This window comes from Geotrypetes seraphini, chromosome 1 (genome assembly GCF_902459505.1).
Source record: "Geotrypetes seraphini chromosome 1, aGeoSer1.1, whole genome shotgun sequence".
Lineage (NCBI taxonomy): Eukaryota > Metazoa > Chordata > Amphibia > Gymnophiona > Dermophiidae > Geotrypetes > Geotrypetes seraphini.
In genome coordinates, this window is record NC_047084.1 from 362,936,403 (window position 1) to 362,961,907 (window position 25,505).

At 44.4% G+C, this 25,505-nt stretch overlaps 1 protein-coding gene across 3 annotated transcripts in view; it reads left to right on the forward strand.

Annotated features, from left to right (window-relative positions):
* The window catches only part of EPHA5 (EPH receptor A5), a 690,216-nt gene that overhangs the window by 659,708 nt on the left and 5,003 nt on the right, over positions 1 to 25,505 (forward strand). For all 3 annotated transcript variants that reach the window (XM_033914879.1, XM_033914888.1, XM_033914869.1), the window contains exon 17: positions 3,384 to 3,539. In XM_033914879.1, coding sequence (XP_033770770.1) covers positions 3,384 to 3,539 — 156 coding nt within the window. The remainder of the gene's footprint in view (positions 1 to 3,383; positions 3,540 to 25,505) is intronic.

The following is a 25,505-nucleotide window of genomic DNA, read 5'->3' on the forward strand; positions in this document are numbered from 1 at the left end:
TACTAGCCGATAACTGGTTAAGCCAATATTCAGTGCTACTTGAAACTGGATATCAGCCTGCACATAAAGATAGAACAGCTATTTATGCAATCCTATTTATGCAGAAACTTTATATGGGGCCCCTTTTTATCAAGCTGTGCTCGAGGTTTTTAGTGTGGGCTAATGCAGTAAATGCTCTGATGCTCATAGAATATTCTTGTTCATCAGAGCACTTATCTAGGTGGCCCTTGCTAAAAACCTCTAGTGCAGGTTGATAAAAGGAGGGAAGGAGGGGTGGTTAGTATTGAATATTATGTCCTATGTATGACCCACTCCCAAACACCCCAGGAATGCCCAAAAGATAGCCGCTGGAGATTATTTGTTAACCACAAATATTCTGTGGGGCTAACTGGTTATCTCCCACTGAATATTTGCAGATAGCTGGTTATGTGTAATTTAACTGGTTAAATCGCTTTGAATATCGAGCCCTAGATTTTTAAATTCTGACTACCAGAGAGTGAATTAAGTCCCAGTATTTAGTGTTGGCACCTATCTGGGTACTGGCACTAAATTTAAAGGTTCTAGCCAATTTCTGGCCATGTCCGAAATGCAGCCAGGTAAGTCTGATATCAGCCCACAACTCAGCCAGCTAAGTGGGTAAGAGGCTGAATATCAGGTTTTCCGTCAGACGATGTGCCTCCTGTACCCCCCAAGAGCATTATTCCCATCCGAGCTCCCCCAAGACCATTCCTCTAGGATCAGGCCACTTCCTGAAATCTTGCCCCCTTCCAAACCTCTGCCCACAAAATTTTACTTAATCCCCCCTCCTTCACCCCCGTCTTTAGGTATTCCTGGACCTACCTTAGGATTCATTGTGGTTTAGAGGGGTAGGTCAGGCAGGAGTGAAACCCATTTGTCCTTGCCTATGCCAGCAGTGGACAAAAAATGGCAGTCACAACTTCAAGCAGGTGAGAAAAGGGGCTTGCATATGGATCTGATGCTGGGGTTGGAAGGAAAGGGTAGAGACAGCGGCATAGGAAGGGGGGTTCAAGGGATGCAGACTGCCCTGAGCACATCACCTCTCCTCCTCACCTACCCATGTTCTTCAAAACTTTGCCAGCAACGAGCAGCATCTCCTGCAATATCGCTAAAATCAGACCCTTATTTTCTGAGTGCATTGCTAAGACCCTCATTCATGCCCTCATCATCTCTCGCCTAGACTACTGCAACCTGTTTATCACTGGTCTTCTGCTAAACCATTTCTCCTCTTCAATCTATTCAGAACTCTGCTGGATGCCTCATGTTCCCCCAGTATGCCCACATTACCCCTCTCCTCGAATAACTTCATTGGCTCCCTATCCATTTCCACATACAGTTCAAATTCCTCTTACTGACCTACAAATGTATTTGCTCCGCAACTCCTCAGTATCTCTCCTCTTGCATCTCTCTCCACTCCCCCCCCCCCCAGGCATTCCGCTCATTGGATAAGCCTCTCTTATCTGTACCCTTCTCTTCTACTGCTAACTCCAGACTCCGTCCCTTCTATTTTGCTTCACTGTATGCCTGGAACAAACTGCCTCATTTAGTATGTCAAGCTCCATCTCTGACTGTATTCCAATCCAGACTCAAAGCCCACTTCTTTGAATCTGCTTTCAATTCCAAACACCAACCCACCTGCTAAGCACCAATATCTGTCTTATCATTCCCTATGTAATTCCCCTCCCCCCCGAGCACTGTGTATAGATGCACCTTCTTGTCCAGTAGTTGGAGACACGCCCATGCTCCCCCACGCTTTGAATAGGTATATATGTCTAACAGTTAAGCGCTATAGCATTTATGCATAGCACATGCATAAGGAATGTGCACATGCATATACCTAGATAATGTAAGGAGAGTGAAGATTAGTATCTCCAGCTGTTAAATTGTAAGCTCTCTCAGGCAGGGACTTATTGTATTTGAAATACAGCCCTGGAAAGAGGACTCAGAATTCCAGACTTAAAATGTGCATGAATTTAAGTGGATCTTGAAACATTTATCCTTTCATAATGCTTTTATTATGTATTTATAAATAGCATTTTCTGTTTTGAGATAGCATCATGTCACAATGTCTCCATTGATCTGTATCAGGAAAATGATTTTCCACAATCAACATTTCTTGTTTAGCATTTTTATATGCATTTTAACATATGTAAATGAGTTCCGCTGCTATTACTTCTGCCATTTAAATGCCATCCTGAGTATTTCAGGCTGTTAACAGCTCAATTGATCTGCTATCATATTCTGCACCCAAGACAGCTGATTTCCAGTGGATAAGATTGCATTTTCCTTACGGTCCCATTGATTCAGCCCAGTGTAGGAAGGAATACAGAACTGGGGCAGAGAGCCTCCCGTCTTGCAACCAGATTTTGTGCTCCTTTGATATGCTAACACAGCACAATAACAAAGTTCTAAGTTGCATACTTCCACAGTTAGAAAGCTCATTTTCATATTGTTTCTGAATAGCACTTTGCCTTCTAATGCAATTTAGCTGCAACAAATAGGATTTTCATCTCATGCTAGCAAAGAACAAATGGGGTTATACGTCACCAGTAGAATTCTGAATGCCCAATGAATATTGCAAAAATATTCTTTCCTGGTAGACAAATTTAATAATGAGTGCAATAAATTAATACATTTATAAACATTTTTTGAAATGGAGTTGACTCGGCCTGCCCCAGACTCAGAGAAGCATTTAAGACTGCACAATGTTTTCAGGCCTCCAGAAAGCAAGCTAAAACAGGTTAAGAAATAATCATATTAACATTTTGCAGACAAGGCTTTTTATAGGTTTCATACAGTTTCATCGTTTGCAGACTCTTAAGGAAGATCACTGCTTGTTCATTCTATTTGCACTCAAGTGTTATGCCCTTGAAAGTTAGATGATAGCAATAACTTATCTTTTCATTTATCATGATACTAGTTAACATTCTTAGAACAATGGGAAAATAATGCCATCCTTTGTGTCCTTCTGCTTCTTTGAATCTGGAACGGGTGCATTGTTTCTCAGCCCTGAAAATTCCTGAGTTTTTGTTGCAGGGCATATTCTCCTGTTACCAGAGCTGCTGTATTTATCTTGAGAAGCGGCTCTTTCTCCATCCTCAAAGGAATGATGGTGGGAAGAAAAGAAACAAAGGCTGGGATGTAGTACATAAATATACATGGGGGACACATTCCATGTATGCAGAATGTAGATTTGTCAATTCAAATGTTACCTCTTTCCTTTGCTTGCCTTCTTTTTTTTAAAAAAATGGAACAATGGAACCCAAAGGCAAGAAAGGCTTTGACAGACTTTCTGCCTTTGTGTACTCTTTCACTTTCTCTCCTTTTTCCTTTATTTTTTTTAATTAGAATTATTTTCATTTCAGGGTGTCAAATTTATTAGTAGAACACAACTGTCTTGGCACTGGAGCCTACAGATCAGTGAGTGAGTGGCTGGAAGCCATCAAAATGGGACGGTATACAGAGGCATTTGTAGAGAACGGATACAGCTCAATGGATACTGTGACTCAGGTGACCTTGGAGTAAGTATAGCTTTCTGATAAAGCTCATATTTTAAAGAATAAATATTTATTTATTTAATGTGACAAGGAAGGAAGAGGTAAGCAAATCATCTTTTAGTTTCACTCAGCCTTAAAATATTACAGCCTACAGAGACTAGTAATTATGCAAGTTGAACACATGTAGACAAAGTGCACTTATGTATATTTTGCGGGTCAATTTTCAAACAAAATAATAATAACTTTATTTTTGTGTACCGCAATGCCACAAGCAGTTCAGAGAGGTTAGGACTTCGATGGGAAGATAGGACTCAATGGGAAACCAAGGTGGCAAGGGGGCCCCTTCTGGTGACTCAGACAGGCCGTGACCTGTTCGGGCCGCCACGGGAGCGGACTGCTGGGCGGGATGGACCTATGGTCTGACCCGGCAGAGGCACTGCTTATGTTCTTATGTTCTTATGTTTACAGAGGAAGAGACTGTACACAGACAACGATGTTACAGAGGAAAGTTTCAAATTACATTAGTAAGCCGAGAGTAGTTAGGTATATCTGGAAGAATTTCAGAGATACAACGAGGTAGGAAGGAGTCAGAGAAATTTATCAAAGAAATAGGTTTTAATTGATTTCCTGAAGGATTGGTAGGAGGGAGAATTGGAAATGAGGGTGGTTAGACATTTATTCCCTTTGCCTGCTTGGAATGACAGTGATCTATCAAGGAATCTCTTGTAGAAAGTTACACGGGGACAGAAATCCCACCCATCCCCGCCCGTCCCCACCAGGATCCTCTCCATCCCCACCCGTTCCCGTCAGGATCCTCTCCGTCCCCACCCATCCCCGCAAGGAATTACCTCCAACCCCGCCCATCCCCATAAAAAGCAGCAATTACTTCTGACAGATCATCAATTCTACAGTTTCTTTTGTGTTTGCGCTGCTGTTTTCCTTGTGGAATCTCTTTGGTGGAACCTTTTCTTTGTTTTCTGTTCAGGTAATTAACTTATAAACCCCATCTTTTACTAAGGCTGACGTGTCCATTATATTATATGGATGAACCCTGCTTCCAAAGCCTTCCATTCCCGTGGGAGTCCTGTTGGCTAGAGGGGGGTCCCTGTGGGAGTCCCGTGGGCCAGAGAGGGGTCCCTGTGGGAGTCCCGTGGGTTAGGGGGGGATTCCCTCGGGACCCCCGCGGGACCTGCGGGATTCCCGCGATCCCTGTTCCCATGCAGACCTCTAATCTCTTGTACATACAGCCCTTCAGGGGGAGGAAGGCAAACAGATAGGCATTACGTGTGCAAGTGGTGCCTGGAAATTCAAAATGGTGCGACAGGTAGATTGGGGATGAACCTGTTATGGTTTTGAAGCAGAGGCAGGCAAACTTGAAGATGGCCCTTGCCTCCATCGGCAACCAGTGTAGTTTTCTGTAATACGGGCTTACATGATAGGATTTTTTGATACCATAGATGAGGCGGACGGCAGTATTCTGAATGATTCTCAGTCGTTTGATGGTTTCAGTGACATCTGCTAATTTGCTTGTAGATTAGATTTGCCTGTAGTACAGGGCTAGATTCAGTATATGACACAAAAAAAATTAGTGGGAAAAATATTGGCACCAAATGGTATTTTATAAGGGACACATGAGGATAGGCGCCCGTTACAGAATAGTGAAGAGTGCCAGAATCCATGGCCAAATTTGGGCATGAAACCAGCCCCTCTTTTACTAAGGTGCGCTAACCGATTAGCATGCATTAATCGAATTAGCACGCGCTAAACGCTAACATGTCCGTAAACTAACATACACGCGTTAGCGTTTAGCGTGCGCTAAATTGATTAGCATGCTTATCGGTTAGCGCACCTTAGTAAAAGAGGGCCTAGGTGTAAATCCCAGCATGCAAATTAGGTGTGGATCCCCTAATTCTAGAATACTCTGCACATTTTATGGGAATGCTCCTGACCCGCCCATGTCCCTCCTATTCTTAGTCCCCTATTTCATATTTACAGAGAAATACTCTGGCGCTATTCTATAACTGGACATGTAAGTGAGGTTCCGTGTGGATCTGCCATTTTTGACCTATTGTGGCACCTTGCTTGAATTATAATGCTTTTTAATGCATTAATTGCGCATGTTAGGCACCATATATAGCATTTCCTAGATAATGTGTGCTACTAAAAATTGCTTATTCTAGGCTTATAGGAGCAGATATTGGGCACATAGGTCTAGGACAGGGGTCTCAAAGTCCCTCCTTGAGGGCCGCAATCCAATCGGGTTTTCAGGATTTCCCCAATGAATATGCATGAGATCTCTGTGCATGCACTGCTTTCAATGCATATTCATTGGGGAAATCCTGAAAACCCGATTGGATTGCGGCCCTCAAGGAGGGACTTTGAGATCCCTGGTCTAGGATATGTTTCATATTATACCTTGTTTAGGCATTTCTAGGGCAAACATATATGCTACACTTCTCCCTTCATATCCATGTTTTAGCACTCGAAATTTTGATTATTTTTGGTTTTATGGCCCAGGATCCCCCCTAGTGAATTGCTCCATCACCGACCACCCCAAACCTTACCTGGTGGTCTAGCAGGGACGGGAGCGATCTTCCCACGGCCCTGGCCAGCACTCTTCTGCCATGACTCCGCACCTTAAGCCCAAAGCGAGCCAGCCCTAAGAGAGCCTGCGGACCGGCAGATGCAGCTCCGGTTTTCCTCCGCACCTCAAGTCCCTGCACTACAACCTGCTTGTCACCGCCTTCCTGGGCAACTTCAGCGTCTGGGGTGAGCTGAACGTGCAGGTGAAGGTCTTCAATGTCACTCGCCACATCATGCTGCAGGCCGACTGCCTGGCCGTTGATAAGATTGGCTGCAGATCTTATCATCGGCCCATAATAAAGACCTCGTGACAGGGATAGTTACAATAAGATAGGTTTATTAGCAATAAGCAAAAGGCAACTCACATGAAATAGCAAAGTACAGCATATTGGCTATAAGGATAACATACATACGAAATAGCAATTTGATGTTCTTTTCGGTCTGACTCCCGTCAGCATAATATTTATAGTAGCCTAGGATACCACCTAGTTACAGATTACATCACATTCATCATTTTTATTGGCTATATGGTGTATACACTTATCATGGAGCCATACTGAAGCGTGACGTCACCTGGTGCCAAAAATGACCTTTCTATATGTCCCTGATAAATGCATTCCCAATACTAAGGTTAATAAATTCAGAGGACAAGCCCCCACCTTCCTAAGTTACACTGTCCTTCACTAGTACTTCTTAGGAAGACTTCTTATCATGTACTTATTGTACTGTTCTGAAAAGTCCTAAAACAGTGATGTCACAATCAGGAGATCTGACTGTTAGTTTCTGGAGCAAAGGTGAATCTCTCTCTTACTAGCAGAGAGGAAAATGATTGCTTAGAAGTTTGAATTCATATGCAAAATGTCTCTCTTAGAAATATAACTATTTGGGGTTCTCAGGGATCTTCGCCTACAATATATGCAGGTCTTATGCTTGCGTCTTCTTCCGCCTACATTTTCATGCAGGTCTTATTCCTGATTCTCCCCTGAGTCGTCCTCACCGTGCACGGACCTTACCTGGTGGTCTAGCAGTGAGGCAGAGCAAGAGCGATCTTCCTACACTCCTGCCCCATGCAGAGCTGTCATCAAAAATGGCTGCTGTGAGTTCCCTTTGGTCTCACGAGAGTAAAACGGGAACTCACGGCAGCCATTTTTGATGACGGCTCTGCACGGGGCAGGAGTGTAGGAAGATCGCTCCTGTCCCGCGTCACTGCTTGACCACCAGGTAAGGTCCGGGACGCAGGAAGGAGGTGGGGGTGGTTCAGAATCGGTCCAAAAGTTATTTGCAAATTTTCCATATTTGCAGGCTGGCTCTGCCCCTAACCCCCGTGAATACAGAGGGAGGAAGTGTATATGTAGTAGCATTAAGTATCTGTACCTAAACATCTTATATAAGTATCTATTGATCCCAACCCCTAGAACTGCCTCCTCCATGATCATATATAAAACCAGGCATTGGCAGAACTGCACTTAGTTTTCCACATACATCTGTGTTGAAAATGAAACTCGAGTGGCATTTAGATGTCTAGCACAGAGCTGAATTCCTAAGAGGATAATTCTATAAATTGGCACATCCTTTATGCAGCGTGAGGAGCCTCAATTCTATAACGGCGTCAGGGTACACTGATTCAATTATAGAATAGTAGTGCAAATCCCCACTGGCATGCCAAAAAGAACATGCACCTGTTTAGGCCAAGTCAATGGCAACCACAAGTGAGCATACCTAGATGCAATAACTTATATTATTATATAAGCTGTATGCATTAATGTTTGACTTACCGTTACTCTGCCCATGTACCTCCCACATGCACACTAGTTCACACATGCTATGCCACTGTGAGCTTACAGAATAATTATTTGACACCTATCTACATTATACACAACATGCATTCAAAATTCATAATATCAGTGTTTAAACTCCACAGCTGGCATATGTTTTAAGCCACAGTGTTTAAATTATTCATAAGAACATAAGAATAACCTTACTGGGTCAGATCAATGGTCCATCAAGCCCAGTAGCCCGTTCTCAAAGTAGCCAATCCAGGTCACTAGTACCTGGCCAAAACCCAAGGAGTCACAATATTCCATGCTACCGATCCAGGGCAAGCAGTGGCTTCCCCCATGTCTTTCTCAATAACAGACCATGGACTTTTCCTCCAGGAAATTGTCCAAACCTTTCTTAAAACCAGCTATGCTATCCATTCTTACCACAACCTCTGGCAATGCTTTCTAGAGCTTAACTATTCTCTGAGTAAAAAATAAATTCCTCCTATTGGTTTTAAAAGTATTTCCCTGTAACTTCATCGAGTGTCCCCTAGTCTTTGTAATTTTTGACAGAGTGAAAAATCGATCCACTTGTACCCGTTCTACTCCATTCAGGATTTTATATACTTCAATCATATCTCTCCTCAGCTGTCTCTTTTCCAAGCTGCAGAGCCCTAACTTTTTTAATCTTTCCTCATACGAGAGGAGTTCCATCCCCTTTATCATCTTGGTTGTTCTTCTTTGAACCTTTTCTAGCACCACTATATCTTTCTTGAGATAAGGAGACCAGAATTGAATGCAATACTCCAGATGAGGTTGCTCCATGGAGCGATACAGGGGCATTACAACATTCTTGGTCTTATTAACCATCCCTTTTTTAATAACTCCCAGCAACCTGTTTGTTTTTTTGGCCATTGCCACACATTGGGTGGAAGGTTTCATAGTATTGTCTACAATGACACCCAGAACCTTTTTTTAGGCACTAACCCCCAAGGTGGACCCTAGCATCCGGTAACTATGCTTCAGGTTATTCTTCCCAATCTGCCACTTGGACTTGGTCTTCCAATCTCCTAAAGTCTGCTTGCAATTTTTCACAATCCACATGCGTTTTAACAACCTCACTCGTCGATCCAATTTCTAGATTAATTATAAATAAGTTAAATAGCACCGATCCTAGTACAGACCTCTGGAGCACTCCACTGTTTACTCTCCTCCATTGAGAAAAATGACCATTTAACTCTACCCTCTGTTTTCTATCCGATAACCAATTCCTAATCCACAACTGAACTGTGCCACCTATTCCATGATTCTTTAATTTTCTCAGAAGCCTCTCATGAAGAACTTTATCAAAAGCTTTCTAAAAATCTAGGTACACTATATCAACTGACTCACCTTTATCCACATGTTTATTCACACCTTCAAAGAAGTCAAGCATATTGGTGAGGCAAGATCTCACTCAGCTGAACCCATGCTGACTCAGTCTCATTAAATCATGTTTGTTTACATGTTCCACAATTTTATTTTTTATAATTGTTTCCACTATTTTTCCCCGGCACTGAACTGAGGCTCATCAGTCTATAATATTCTGGATCTCCCCTGGATTCCTTTTAAAAAATCAGCATAACATTGGCCACCCTCCAATCTTCAGGTACTACAAACGATTTTAGTGACAGGTTACAGATCACTGACAGCAGGTCAGCAATTTCATGTTTGACTTCTTTTAATACCCTGGGATATATACCATCCAGTCCAGGTGATTTATCACTTTTTAACTTATCAATTTGGCTTAGTACATCTTCAAGATTCACTAATATTTCTTTCAGTTCTTCCGCATTATCACCCTTGAAAACCATTTCTGGATCAGGTAGATCTCTTATATCTTCTTCCATAAAGAACAAAGCAAAGAATTCATTCAGTCTCTTCACTATTCCCTCATAGGTTTTCTGCTTCTGATGTACCTAAAAAAATTGTTGTGAGTTTTTGTCTCTTTTGCAAGTTTCTCTTCATATTCTTTCTTAGTTGTCTTTATCAATGCTTTGCATCTAACTTGCCAGTGCTTGTGTTTCTTCTTATTTTTTAAATTCAGGTCCTTTTTCCATTATTTACAGCTTTTTTGAGGCTCTAATAGCTTCTTTCACTTCACCTTATAACCACGCTGGCTCTCGTTTCCTCTTCTTTGCTGATACGTGGAATACATCTAGTCTGGACTTCCACTCTGGTATTTTAAAATAACATCCATGCCTTGTTTACAGTCCTAACCTTTGAAACTGATCCTTTTAGCTTCTTTTTAACAATTTTCCTCATTTTATCATAGTCGCCCTTTCGAAAATTAAATGCCTCTACAGTAGATTTCTTTTGTGACGTCACTCCCAGTATCAGCTCAAATTTGATCACGTTATGATCACTGTTTCCCAGCAGACTCAACACAGTTAACTCCTGTACTATGCCTTGCATTCCACTAAGGACTAATCTAAAATAGCTCCCCTTCTTGTCTGTTCCCGGACCAGTTGCTCCAAGAAGCAGTCATTTATGACATCTAGGAATTTTACCTCCTTAGCACTCCCCAATGTAACATCTAACCAGTCAATATTGGGATAATTGAAATCACTCACTGGAAGTTTTTGGTAATTGAAATCACCCAATATTATACTGTCACCCAATTTTCCAGCTTTCCTAATCTCTGAAAACATTTCTTCATATGTCTTCTCATTTTGCCCCGGGGGATGGTAGTATAACCCTACCTTTATATTCCTTCCCTTTACACATAGAATTTCTATCCATATGGATTCCACACTGCTATCTATGTCATGCAGAATGTTTATTTGATTTGATTCAATTCTCTCTTTAACATATAGTGAAACCCCCCCTCCCCCCTCCAATTTGATCTACTCTATCCTTGCAATATAATTTGTACCCAGGTAACATAGTGTACCATTGATTGTCCTCCTTCCACCAGGTTTCCAAGATGCCTATTAAAGCTATCTCAACATTCAGTGCTATATACTCTAACTCTCCTATTTAATTTTTTAGGCTTCTAGCATTTGTATGCAGATAATTCAAATTGTGTTTTTTCCTTACAACTACAGTCTGCTAAGAAGACAGGGAAAATTTGAGTCTTTTACTCTGCCTTCGTCTTAAACCTTCCTGGCTTTCTTTCACCATTATTGGAACCTCTCTACCGGGATTCCCTAAACATCCTGTTTCAATAGTATCTTCCAAGGATACCTAAACATCCTGTTTCAATAGTATCTTCCAAGGATACCTTACACCGAACCATCCGCTCCTGGGCGACTGTTTGCTTTCCCCCCACATCTAAGTTTAAAAATTGCTCTATCTCCTTTCTGAATGATAGTGCCAGCAGCCTGGTTCCATCCCATTTAAGATGGAGTTCATCCTTTTGGAACAAGCTCTTCCTTTCCCAGAAGGTTTCCCAGTTCCTAACAAATCTAAATCCCTCATCCCTGCCCCATCATCTCAACCACACATTGATACTTTGGAGCTCTGTCTGACTCTTAGGTCCTGCGCATGGAACTGGGAGCATTTCTGAAAATGCTACCCTGGAGGATCTGGATTTCAGCTTTCTACCTAAGAGCCTAAATTTGGCTTCCAGGACCTCCCTCCCACATTTTCCTATGTCATTGGTATCTACATGTACCATGACAGCTGGCTCCTCCCCAGCACTATCTAAAATCCTATCAGCTCCACTATCCAGATAATGAACAGCAGAGAATATCTGTGCAGAATGAATAATGACACTGCTATCTAGAAAGCTGTGATATTCAAACCCCTATCTGGATAGCTCTCAAGATAAAGCGTTGGGAGTCATTTTTCTTTCCTGGATTTTTCTGGCTGGTTATTTAAGAGGTGATCTGAATATCACTACTTTCTAGATAACTCACTGCTCCACCTTCGCTCTTCCTGCATATCAACCGACACTATCCAGATACAACTCAATGAGAGAAGTCCAACAGTGCTTTTGGTGTTTTTACCAGGCAGCTACTCTTTGCACAAGTATTCTAGAACAGAATCTGGGTGCCCAGAATCCATTATACAATGGTCTCTTACTCTGCTGCACTGAGTCCCTTAAACTGAGGCATTCACTTATAGAATTTCCACCTAGGTACAGAACTTAGATTGTGAGCCTACTAGGGATCGAAAAAGTACCTGCATATATGAAGTTCATACTGAAATTAATGAGCAACAATTTTTTTAAAAAAAATCAGAATTTATTGACGTAGGAAAAACAAATACATCATGTTAATGTACAGACTTTTCTTCACTTTTCAACATAGTCACCATTCCTCTGCACACTTTTTCTCCATCGTTCTGCAAGCTTGAAAATTCCCTTGCGGTAGAACTCTGTTCCAGCTGCCTGAACACAGAGACACACTTTCTGAACATGCTCCACTATCTCGTAGTGTTGGCCTCACATCTGTCCCTTCACAAAACCGAAAAGATGGTAGTCAGAGGATGCCAGGTTGGGACTGTAGGCAGGGTGCAGATAATCATCTCCTTAATTTTGATATCTCTGAAGAAGGTCTTGAGTGATGGTTTTTCTCTGAACTTTGTGGTTTTCGGTCAACAAACATGGGACCCAGTGGACACAAACTTTCTATCATTTCCTGAACTGCACTGTGTCCTATTCCAAGTTTTGCTGAAATTTCATTCACAGTGATACGTCTGTCTTCATTAATGATCTTGTTAACCTTTTCCTTGTTACGTTCAGTGCAGACAGTGTGAGGGCAAGCACTACGAGGCTGATCTTGGATGCTCGTGTTTCCATCTTTGAAATGTTTCACCCATCTTCTAACACTGCTAGCACCCATGCACACATCTCCATATGCACGCTGAAGTCTGTGAAGAATTTTTGCAGTGGGAATTTCCTCTTTAACAAGGAATTCAATGACAGTATGTTGATGAAATGAAACATCAATGTCGGCCATTTTGCATCTACCTCCTCCAGTCACGTGATAGACGCTAATGGCATCACAATACCTCCATGCATAGTGTAAAGTATGTACATTAAGGTGATATACTTGTTTTTCAAAATAAATTCTGATTTTTAAAAACTTGCTCATTAATTTCAGTATGACCCTTGTAATACATATAAACCACTTTGGTTGTACCCACAGAAAGGTTGTATATCAAATCCGTGAACCATTACATAACCTTAACCATTTTACTACAACTTACTGTGTTCTAATGGATATTAGTGTATGCTAAGTGCCTTATGGCCCATTGGTATAAAACAGGATGCACAGCATTTAGCATGCACCAATACCCATTAGTGCAAGTTAAGATTTAGTCAAATGGCCTCTTAGAGCTAAATTTGACACTGAAAATAAGTGCTTTTCAATAAGCTGTGCTTAGAGTTCAGCACGGTTTACAAAATAGAGCTTATACCCAGGAAACACAACTAAATTTAAGTGCAACCATTTGTATCAATGAAAATGTGGTACAAATGCCCATTTAAATTTAGATGTGGAGGCCCTATTTCTATAATCATGCACATAGTTTAAAGGAATGCCCCCAATCTGCCCATTTCCGCAACCCTTTTTTTGACTTGCATGTAAAATTTAGGTCCAGATCTCATGCCTAAATTTACACACGTGGAGGGGCATAATCAAAAAAAGCGTCTAGGTCCCCTTTTGGCCTAAGTCCCTAAACGTTCAACCCAGAAGCAGGGAAAGTGTCCATAACCAAAACAAACGTCCATGTTTTGATTATGGCCTTCCTTTGCCTAAACGCCCAATCTCCACTGCGTCTAAAAGTACACCCACAGCACATCTACACTTTTTAGCCATAATGAAAGAAAAAAACGCCTAAGCCCCAAACATCCAACAGAAGAGCTTTTAGGCGAAGGAGGAGCCAGTCCTTCGCCTAAAAGCTGGATTCTGTAACCGGTGTCTGTCAAAAACAACACCGGTTACAGAATCCCCCCCCCCCCACAACCATCCAGGCAGGAGGGTGCCCAAGCCCTCCTGCCATGTCAAACCACCAAACCCCCCCCGACAACATTGGGGCAAGAGGGAGCCCAAGCCCCCGGCCGACCCCACGACCCCCTCAACCCCACCCCCTGGGTTGGACCCATGTGCCTAAGGCCCCACCCACAGGAGGGGCCTAAGGCTCCTGGGCCTATTCTGATTGGCCCAGGTGCCTTATGCCCCACCAGTAGGCGGGGCTTTGTTACGACTGGGCCATCCAGCCCCATTCTTTTGTGGGCTGCCGGACAGACGGACGGGTTTGGCACCCATCTGTCCAGCCAATGAAAAAAAGGTACGGGGAAGGGGGGTGGGGGTGAGGGGGTCGTGGGGTCAGGCGGGGAGGTCACGGGTTGGCTGGGGGGTCCGATCAGGTGTCCTGGGGGGGGCAGACGTTGGGGGAGAGGGGTTCGTTGAGGGCAGGAGGGCCTGGGATTTCTCCTGCCCATAATGTAGTGGGGGGTGGGGGTAGGGGATCCCCTGGGCCAGGAGGGCTTGGGCTCCCTCCTGGCCCGATCGAGTAGGGGGGTCGCCTGGGCCAGGAGGGCTTGGGCTCCCTCCTGGCCCGATCGAGTCGGGGGGGGTTTGCGGCTGCCGCGGGGCAAGAGGGCTTGGGCTCCCTCTTGCTCTGATCGAGTCGGGGGGTCACAGCTTCAGCAGGGCAAGAGGGCTTGGGCTCCCTCTTGCCCCGATCGAGTCGGGGGGGGTCGCGGCTTCAGCAGGGCATGAGAGCTTGGGCTCCCTCTTGCCCCGATGTTGTTTGTGAGGGGGGGAGTGATCCATCGCGGCAGGAGAGATGCCTTTTCTCCCCTACCGCGATGCCATCGTTCCTCTACCGGAACTGCCGCGGGTTAGGTTGCCGGGCCGCTGAACTGATGGCGCCAGCGGCCATCAACTTAGCGGCCCCTTTTTCGGCACTTAGATCTGGTTTTCTTTCGTCTAAGTCAAACAGGTCTAAGTGCCGACTAAACTGTTTTGGTTATAGGTGTTGTACGCCTAGGTGTAGGTTGGCCCATCTACCGCCCACTGCCCGCCCTTTCCCCTCCTCTAAACACACCTCTTTTCTCTCTGTGCATCTAGAGGCAGGGGAAAGGCCTAAGCTGTTTTTAGATACGTCTAAAAACCAGCTTTGGTTATGGGTACTTTGACGATCAGGCTTTTTGATCGTCCAAGTAGCCACTTAGGACACTTTTTAGACGTTTTTTTTAAATTATTATTATTACCCCCATAGTATGCAGTATGAATGTTACCTTAGGACCACTGTAGTGTAAAATGAAAGCATGAAGGCAATCTGTAAGGATATCCTGAGGCTGCATACAATGGGCTACTGAAAAGTTCTCAGCCCAGCCAAGAAGAGAATGATATGGAGTCATGAAATTTACAAGTTATTCCACACTTTTCTTGACACTTTTTGTTTCATTTAATTTCATCTCATTGAAACGAAAAGTGTCAAAAGTGTGAAATAGCTTGTAAGTTTCATGGCTCCACATCATTCTCTTCCTGGTTGGGCAGAGAACTTTTCAACGACCCCTCGTATAGATGCATTTATACATAAATGTTTTATTATTTTATCATCCCAGTTCTGAAAGCAATTCCTCACAATTGCTTCTTTGTATATAATAATGTGAATTTGAGATTATTGAATCAGAATGGGAAAGAAACATTTGTGAGAAAGCAATTTGTCACAGCATAGGCTATTTAACAAAAAAAAACTGTGGGGTTAGAGAGGAGAAGTACCGCAGCCCCCTCCAAGATGGTGCCCAGGGCAGTCTTCCCCCCAATACTATGCCACTGCATCCAGTCTGCCCAGCAGTCTCACACTCGTCATCTAGTAATTATTCATTTTATTTTCTAAGCTCTTCCATAAAATATCCTTCCCTCCCCCCACAATAAGCAAGACTTGTACTCTGATGATATGAATGTGGTATAAACTAGGCCAGGGGTCTGCAACCTTTAAGACATAAAGAGCCACTTGGACCCGTTTTCGAAAAGAAAAAAAAACTTGGAGCCGCAAAACCATTATAAAACAAATCTAACACTGCATATATTGTTTCTTATCTTAATGCTATATACAGGATCACTAAATTGAAAATAAAATCATTTTTCCTACCTTTGCTATTTGGTGATTTCTATGAGTCTCTGGTTGCACTTTCTTCTTCTGACTGTGCATCCAATCTTTCTTCCTTTCTTTCAGCCTCCTGTATGTTTCCTCTCCTCCAGACCTCATTCTCTCCCCCAACTTTTTCTTTCTGTCTCCCTGTTCCCCCTTCTTTCTGTCTCCGTGCCGTCCCCCAAGCCACTCGGTTTGTTGCCACCGCAATCGGGGAACAGCCCCCAAACCACCGCCGTCCCAAGCTTTCCCTGCAGAAGTGTTGCGCTGACCAGCATTCCGCTCCCTGACGTCAATTCTGACGTAGGAGAGGAAGTTCCGGGCCAACAAGGCATTTCTCCTCATTCCATCCAGCCTGAGCCCCATCTCTCCTTGATCCAGCATTTCCCTTCTGTGTCTGTCAGAATTACCATTCCACCTATTTTCCAGCATCACTCTTCTTTGTGTCCATCTCACTATATCCCTATCTCACCACTTTTTCAGAATCTTCACAGTCTCTGTCCTTGTCTTTCCATGTCTCTCCTTGATCCAGCATTTCCCTTCTGTGTCTGTCAGAATTACCATTCCACCTATTTTCCAGCATCACCCTTCTTTGTGTCCATCTCACCTATATCCCTATCTCACCACTTTTTCAGAATCTTCATTTGTCTCTGTCCTTATCTTTACGCCATGTTCACCATTTGCCCTTTCAATGTCTTTATCTCCCCCCAAACACTTTTTCAGCATTACTTCTATGTCTCTATTTCACCTCCTCTTCATGTCCCCTCTGTATCTCTATCCTTATTCAGTAGGTCCTGCTTACCCTTTCTCTTCTTTGTGTCACTATCTCCATTTTCAGCTTTCCCCCCTTTTCCTTTGTTACTGCACCCAGTAGCCAGAATCTTTCCACCCTCCCTCCACTCCGGCCCAGCCCAGTATGAAATATTTCCTTTTGTTTCCCTCCCCTCTCTCTTTCTCTCTCTCTTCTGCTCCCTCACCCACGAGTCCTGCATCTGGCCCTCTCCCTTCTACCTGCACCTGGCAACACCCCCCTGCTCCGCGGCTCTCTTCAGCAACTCGTCAGCAGCGGTGATCAAGACAAGCTGCCGACATCGAGGCCTTCCCTCTACGAGTCCCGCCTTTGTGGAAAAAGGAAGTTGAAACAAGCGGGACTCGCAGAGGGTAGGCCCCGACGTCAGAAGCTTGTGTCGATCGCTGCTGCTGAGTTGCCGAAGAGAGCCGCGGAGCAGGGGATGTGGCCTGAAGCAGGTAGAAGGGAGAGGGAGATAGGAAGGCTGTAGATCTCCGGAGCATGACACCGACCCCGGCCAGGATGATTTCTTTTTCAGGCACCTTACAAGTCCAGCGTCGCGGAGGAAATAGCCATGCTGAGCAGTGAGCTCAGCACTACACAGATGAAAGCCTTGCTTGCAGATTGGTCCGGCGGCACGGCGGGGCGGGGCCGCCGGACCAATCAGCAAGCAAGGCTTTCATCTGTGTGTGCTGAGCTCACTGCTCAGCATGGCTATTTCCCGCCGCGACGCCGGACTTGTAAGTGCCTGCGTGACACACTACCGGAGCCGCAGCAAAGGTGGAAAAGAGCCGCATGCGGCTCTGGAGCCGCAGGTTGCCGACCCCCGAACTAGGCCTACTTGCTCCTGATCCATCTTGCCATATACAGGACACAGACCTTGGAAGTCAGTCTGGCCTCGGCTACATTGCCCTAGTGCTGGAGTCACCATCAAAGCTAAATCCAGTCCATCCTGTCTTGCCAAGACTATAGAAGTCTGTCTGGCATCAGCTTCACTAGCCCACTACTGGGGCTGCATTTTAGTGTCATTGCTGCACATCATGAACAAAATTACAGTTGTTGATCTGGTGATCTTTGGAGTTTGTATCAATACTATCCTCTTTCTATTTAGGGATCCTTTGTGTCTATCCCATGCAGTTTTGAACCTGGTCACTGTTTTGCCTTCATCACCGCCGCAGGGAGGACATTCCAAGCATCCACCACCCTCTCCGTGAAAAAGTATGTCTTGGCATTACTCCTAAGTGTACCACCCTGCAACTTCATATTATGTCCTTTCGTTTTATCAATTCTCTGTCTCCGGAAAAGATTTGTTTGTAGATTAATACCATTCAAATATTTAAACATCTATATCATATCTCCTCTATCCCTTCTTTCTTCTAGGGTACACATATTCAGGTATTCAAGCCTCTTCTCATATGTCTCTCAGCACAACCCCAATATCATTTTTGTCATCTTCCTCTGGACCGCTTCAAATCTTCTCACATCCTTAGCAAGATCCGTCCTCCAGAACTGAACACAATATTCCAAGTGGGGACTCAACAGAGACTTGTACAGGGGCACTAGCACCTTTTTCTGCTGGTGATTCCTCTCTATGCAATCTCCACTTTGTCACATTGTTTTGTTGCCTTGAGGTCTTCAGACACTATCTTGCCAAGGTCCCTCTCTCAGTCAGTGCAAGTCAGCTTCTCACCCCCTCTTTTGGATTTTTACTCCTCGAGTGCATCACTTTGCACTTCTTCACATTACATTTACCTGCCAAACCTTAGACCAGTCTTCTAGATTTTACAAATCTCTTCTCATGTTTTCTGTTCCCTCCTGGGTATCCACTTTGTTGAAAATCTTCATGTCATCTGCAAAGAGACACAATTTTTATAACCCTTCAGAAATGTCACTCACAAATATATTGAACTAAACAGGCCCCAGTACCAATCCTTGTCTGTCAGTCAGCCAATTTCTATTCCAGGTTACCACCTTGGGTCCTAAATTCAATCCAGTGAATTTGTTGATGAACTTCCTATGAGGAATTGTGTCAAAGGCTTCACTGAAATCCAGATATCTAGCACACATCTTCTATACAAATTTCTGACCACCCAGTCAAAGAAATCAATCTGATTCATTTAGCACGGTTTCCCCTTGGAGAAACTAAGTTGTCTCAGATCTTGTAACCCATTTGATTCCAGGTAGTCTACTATTCTTTCTTTCAGAAGGGCTTCCACGATCTTTCCCACAGAAAGGAGGAGGACGATTGGGGATGAGAGAGTGGTTGAAGCTACAGCCTCAGCACCTTGAGGTTGTGGGTTCAAACCCACACTACTCCTTGTGACCCTAGGCAAGTCACCTAATCCCCCCATTGCCCCAGTTACATTAGATAGATTGTGAGCCCATCAGGACAGACAGGGAAAAATGCTTGAGTACCTGAACAGATTCATGCAAACCATTCTGAGCTCCCTTGGAAGAAGAGTTTAGAAAATTGAATAAATAACCAAGGAGATTTATTTTACAGTAATATCTGCTGCTGGGTTACTTCACCCAGTTTATAACAGTAAGTTAATTCCTAAGAGAGTAACTCTAAAGTATACATTGACACCTCCTTTATGCAATGTGAGGAGCCTCAATTCCATAATAGCATCAGGGCGCCCTGATTCCTCACTGGTATGCCAAAAAGAAAATGTGCCTGTTTAGGTCAAGCCCATGGCATCCAGAAATGGGCATGCTTAGATGTACCAACTTACAGTATAACATATCCTAATAATCCCACTCTACAGACATATTTACTATATAGCTCCTTGAAATGAAAATGCAAATGCTCCTATGCTAAATTGCAAAATAGATTTCATTTAATTAAGGTTGAAATGTAGGTCAGAGGCATATTTTTCTTCTTTAGAGCTGTTTATCATGCTCATATGTTGACACCTACTGGCAGAGAACAGAATTTGCCCACACCAGACAGAGGTACGCAGTCCTATATGTTGCACACACTTCTCTATCTCATTATATGTGTATTTGCAACTAGATTATATTGTATTCGTCAGGTTCTGCTTCAAAAGAGTTTTATTCTTTTCTGCCATGGCTTGACCTACTTGGCTCATTTTATTCCTTGTTCTTTTAATTATACGAAGCAGAAAAACTCTGAAGATTTCTACTTTAAGGGAGATAGTTACTAACATGCATTAAAGGAATAACACACTGTTCCCTGGATTCTATATATGGGGCCTATATTGGTGCATGCGCCCTAGATATGTGTGCAGATTCATTGAGTAGCGAGCCCTTAACTATCAATAATCGGGCACTAACAAGCAATTATTGATAATTGCCACACATTAAAATTTATGGGTGCCTCTGGCTGCGAGATATTCTATGAGGAATGTCGCCTACCTGTACTAGCGTGCAAATCAGAAGCGGGTGTTGAAATGGGCATGTCAGGGGCGTTCTAAAAAGTTGTGTGCGTAATTATAGAATACAGCTTTGGCGTGCCTAACTTGGATTTACACCAGGTTTCAGCAGGTATAAGTCTGGTGTGGAAATCAGCACTAAGCACAATTCTATAAAGGGTGCATGAACCCATCCCCGCGAGATCTGTCTCTGTTCCTGCCCCATTCTTGTAAAGCTCTGTCCTCATCTGCACAAGCCTCGAACACTTTATAATCATAAGTGCTCGAGGCTTGTACGGTTGAGGCAGAGCTTTCAGGGATGGAACAGGGACAGAACTCACAGGGATGGGACAGGGTTATTGAGATCCCATGGGGACAAATTTGTCCCCGTGTCATTCTCTAGTGTGGCACGCATTCTGCTTAGTGGTAATTTTTGCCAGTGCCGTATTTTAAGCACCATTTTCTGAATCTAGCCCAATATATATCTTTTTAATGCATGTTAAGTGGCAAAATTGTGCATTATTTTGTCATGTTATAATAGTAATTGAATTGGATTAGTTATTTTATATACCACTTATCACAATGTATTACAGTGATTTACATTAAAAAGAATAATTACACAAATCCAACAATAAGAATAAACTATCTGTTTCAGTACAGATTATAATAAACTGATATAACCCCAAAGGGGGGGAAAAAACCCCCCACACAAATCAAACAGTAATACAAATATGAGCTAACTTCCCAGTATTGAAACTAAGAAGAAAAACAGATACTAAACAACCATGTCTTCAAGGCTTTGCAAAAACCTAAGTAACTTTGATATTGCTTATGGTGTCCGGAAGCATTTTCCACAGTGAGGGGCCCAAGAAGCTAAAGCACACCTCCTAGTTGAAGTCAGCTTAAGCTACGCAGCATGCAAAACACCTCATTATCATGTAAATCAACATACTTTGTGTTGACCTTCACAAGCTGCATTCTTCCAGGAAGAAGAATGCCAGCTCAAAGTTAGCATTATTTTTCATACCCAAGAACATAGCGCTTGCTCAGGAGCACCGGTGTATCAGTATGTGGCCTGATTCTCTCTGGAAATTTCCTTCAGAAAGGGGCTAGTACTGAGAATTCTAAGCCTAGTCTGGGTTTTCTGGGTCCCCATTAAATACTAGGAAAAAAAATATTCTTCTATAGAACATCCAATGCTGGACTCTAGATAGATAATGTAAATGTTAACACAAACAAAAAAAATGTGCTGTGGGGAAGACCTCAGTGCTAAATGCCCTGCACAGATACAAGATCATCTCACTGGGGCATCAGCTGCCTAATCATTTGTTCTTCACCCATAAAAAAAAATCTCCATTGTTCAAGACACAATGACAGCACTAGATGAACGAATGAGAAAAAACAGTAGTCACTTAAGTCTATGTACACCAAAATCATATTTTCAATATCAAAACATGAGTTGGCTTATATGAGCCAAAAATCCTAAATTGGTGTGCACTTCACTCAACAAAGCCCTCTGGTTTTGCAAGAGCTGCTTCAGGAGCGTGACTAAATGTATCCAAGCATCACCTGAAACTCCACCACAGCGTACATGTTTAAATGGTAACTCCCTCCATTTAAAGCAGTGGTCTCAAACTTGCGGCCAGCCAGGTACTATTTTGAGGCCCTTGGTATTATAAAGAATGATTCTTTATGGAAAACATGTGCCTTAGGTGTCCAGCGGTTGCATCCAGCAGTCGCTGTAACCTCATGCAAGCTTTCCTGCGTCTGTATGCGATTGTGAGGTGGAGTCCAATCGCATGCAGATGCAGGAAAGCTCTTGCGTGAGGTTTTAGCAGTGAGGCGGGCAACATTCCAGAACGTAAGATAACCATTGGGGGCAGTGCAGCTTGTGCATGTATCCGGTGCTAGAAGAGAGCTGAAGGCAGTTGCAGACGTGACCGCCAGATACTTAGGCCTGGATTCTGTATAGGATGCCCCGGACGGGAGTACTATACAGAATCGGGCCTATGACCACCCAAAATAAACCCAATTCTGTAACCGATATCCATGTTACAGAACCGGTTACAGAACCTGCCACGATAAGTATAATGGCCATGACTGCGGCTGCCAGTCCGCACCCCTGAACGATTGAACCCCTCCTGCCTGAAGACCCACACACGTAGCAGACCCCCACCTTCCCGGCTAACACTCCTCCCCCACTAACCTTGAAAAGTTGGATGGACGGGTCTTTCAACCGGCCGGCCGGCAGGCCCATCTCTGTTGAAATGAGGCAGGCCCACCCCTTTCTGGCCCATCCCGTAGGAGGCTAGGGCCTGAATGGCCCAAGCGCCTAAAGTCCCTCCTATAGGCGGGGACTTAGGCACATGGACCAACCTAAGGCCTCGCCCATGATACTGCAGGTTCCATGATACTGTGTTCAATTTATACACCCAATACTGTTGTTGAAGCTTCTTCAGGACATCTCCAGGGCGCATGTGCAACTGAATGTGATTAATAGATATACATCTCAAGCTATCAAAGTGTGGTCAAATGCGAGACAATGCTGCATAAGAGGTTCATCCAATTTGCTCTAGAGCTCAAAACATTCTCATAGTGATGCGCTTTACGTGTCTTCTCATCATAGGTCCTTTAAATTTATGTAATGCTATGTTTGAAATATAAATTCTTCTCGTAGGTGCTTCTGGCAATGTTCCATTTTTTTTTTTTTGTTTAAAATGTTTTTATTAAGAAGCACACAGACAGACAATGGAAATACAACCGAACAATAATCAAGTACAAAGCAAAAACGGTACATAATGCAAGGCATAAAGGCCAGAAAGGAAGGGTTGTGTAGAGGAGAGAGGAATTGAAACATCCAGGCACTCAGAATGAACGACAAGTCCCCCCCCCCTCAAACCCCTCAATATCAGCCAATACCCACAAGGCCCAGAACCCACAGAACAACCATGGAGAAGAACCAGTCTGGCCGCATACCTCCTTCTTTTTTCTCAGAGAAGAAACCCCCCCCCCCACACACACACCCCACCCACACCAGACAAAAACCTCCCTACTACCCCCCCCCCTCAGCGACAGGAGAAAAGAAAAAGAAATAAAGGTATAAAGAAAAGACAGAAAGAAGAATGAGAAAGCGAGAAGGAAAAGGGAGAAGAAAGGAACGAGAAGAGAAAAGAAAAGGAAGAGGAGAGCAGCCTCAAAGGGGAGCAGCAAGCGCAGCAAGCTCAGCAAGAGCCCGCTCCCAGAGAGACTTATACAGCAGGGTCTGCCCCCCCCCCCGGCTGTCCCCGCACACCCCTCAACTCCCAATGGGCCATCTCTCTCAGTGCCTGGTGCCACCCCACTAATACCGGTGGTTCCACATCAATCCATTTTCGCAGGATCCCTCACTTGGCGACCAGGAGAGCAACATACACAAAGCGCCACTGAGCAGCAGTGAAACCCTGATCCAAAAACTCCACCTCATGGCTCAAAACCAAAATCCGATAAGACCACTGGACTGGCACCCCCAAGATCCGGACAAGAAAATCCAATACCCCATTCCAGAAAGCACTCAGGGACGGACATTCAATGATCATGTGCAATAGAGTCCCCGACGCACGCGCACATTTCGTGCAATCCGCCGAATCCCACAGACCCGCCTGTAGACCCCGGAGAAGTTCCTAGAGCTGTGCACTGCGAGCCCCCGAGGTGACGCTGGAGAAACATGCTTGAAGCTCCCCCGAAGTGACCTCCTCCCCCAAGTCACCAGACCATCGAGCTGCCAGTCCAGGCAACAAAGTATCTGCCCTCTCCGCCCTTGCCGTCCGATACCAGAAAGATAAGGAATTAAGAGCCGGAGGAAGGGACAAGAATATCTGGTCCACCCGTAGAAAGGAGCCGCCCCCTGGAGTACAACGAAGGCTAGCCATGTAAAAATGCCGCAACTTGAGGTAAGCAAAAAAGGGCATACACGTCAGGGCCCACTGAACACGGATGGTGTCATAGGAGGGAAAAACAAAAGGATCAGAGCTCAGCACAGACACATGACCCAAGCAGAAACAGGAGCCGAAACGCGTCCCCACTCCCCCCGGGGATCCCACCCCCGGGGGAAAGTCAGGACTGTGACTGATCATTTGAAGAGCCCAATTGCCCTGTCCCCGACCAATCCGATGTCTCCACCACCGCAGTGCCCTACAGAGGGGAAGGAACCAAACCGAGGCAAGACCCAATCGAGGGAGCCTCCACCGGGGGCATGTCAAACAAGCAAAAGCTCTATGGGGCACTGTCCAAGAATCAAACAGCCCCCCTGGGGCAAAACGAGGAGCAGCAGTATAAAGCTCATGAACCCATCTCAGCAGGGCAGCGACATTGTACAAGCGCAGATCAGGCAAAGCCAGCCCCCCCCCTTCCCGACTCTGAGTAAGCGTCCGCCAACAAATTCTTGCCCTCCGATTGTGCCAAATAAAGGAGCCAATAGTAGATCGATAAAAACGTTCATCCACCGCCTTAATCCAAATAGGGAGCATCTGCAGAGGATATAGGAGTTTGGGGAGCAGCACCATCTTCACCAGAGCAATTCTGCCACACAAGGAAAGAGGCAGCTCGCCCCATCGCACACAAGAGTCCTGCAAAGTTTTCAAGCGATCAGAGATGTTCCGACGATACACAGTGGACTAGTCCGCACTAAGGATAATACCCAGATATTTGAGGTCCCCAACAGCCCAACGGAATGGAAAACTAAGATCAGATCGCGAGGCACACGGGGAAGAAACAGGTAGGGCTTCTGACTTACTGAAATTAATACAAAGTCCCGAAAATGCCCCAAACTGCCCAATAAGGGCAGTCAAACAGGGAATCGATTCCCGCGCTCTACTCACAAATAGCAACATATCGTCCGCAAAAAGAGAGATCTTACACTTCTCAGCACCCACCCAGATTCCCGAGATATCCGAACAAGTCCTGATCTTTTGGGCAAGAGGCTCTAGAGATAAGATAAACAAAAGCGGAGACAATGGGCAACCCTGCCGCGTACCCCTATACAACGAGAAGGATTGCGTACGACACTTATTAATAAGTAGCTGGGCCGTAGGAAATGTGTAGAGATGAGTGATCCACTGATGGAAAGGCCCAGAGATACCGAATTGCTGCACGACCCAGAAAAGATAAGGCCAAGTCACCTTATCGAAAGCCTTCTCCGCATCCAAGCTAGCCAATAGATCATCCCCTGTTCGAGTTCTACCCTCCCCAAGGGCCATCATCGCCCGCAAAATATTGGCAGAGGCAAAAAGGCCCGGGACAAAGCCAACCTGATCAGCATGAACTAGGTGAGGAATCACTTGAGCCAATCGGCGCGCCAGAAACGCTGTAAGGAGTTTCATGTCCTGGTTCAAAAGGGATATCGGCCGGTAGGAGCCCA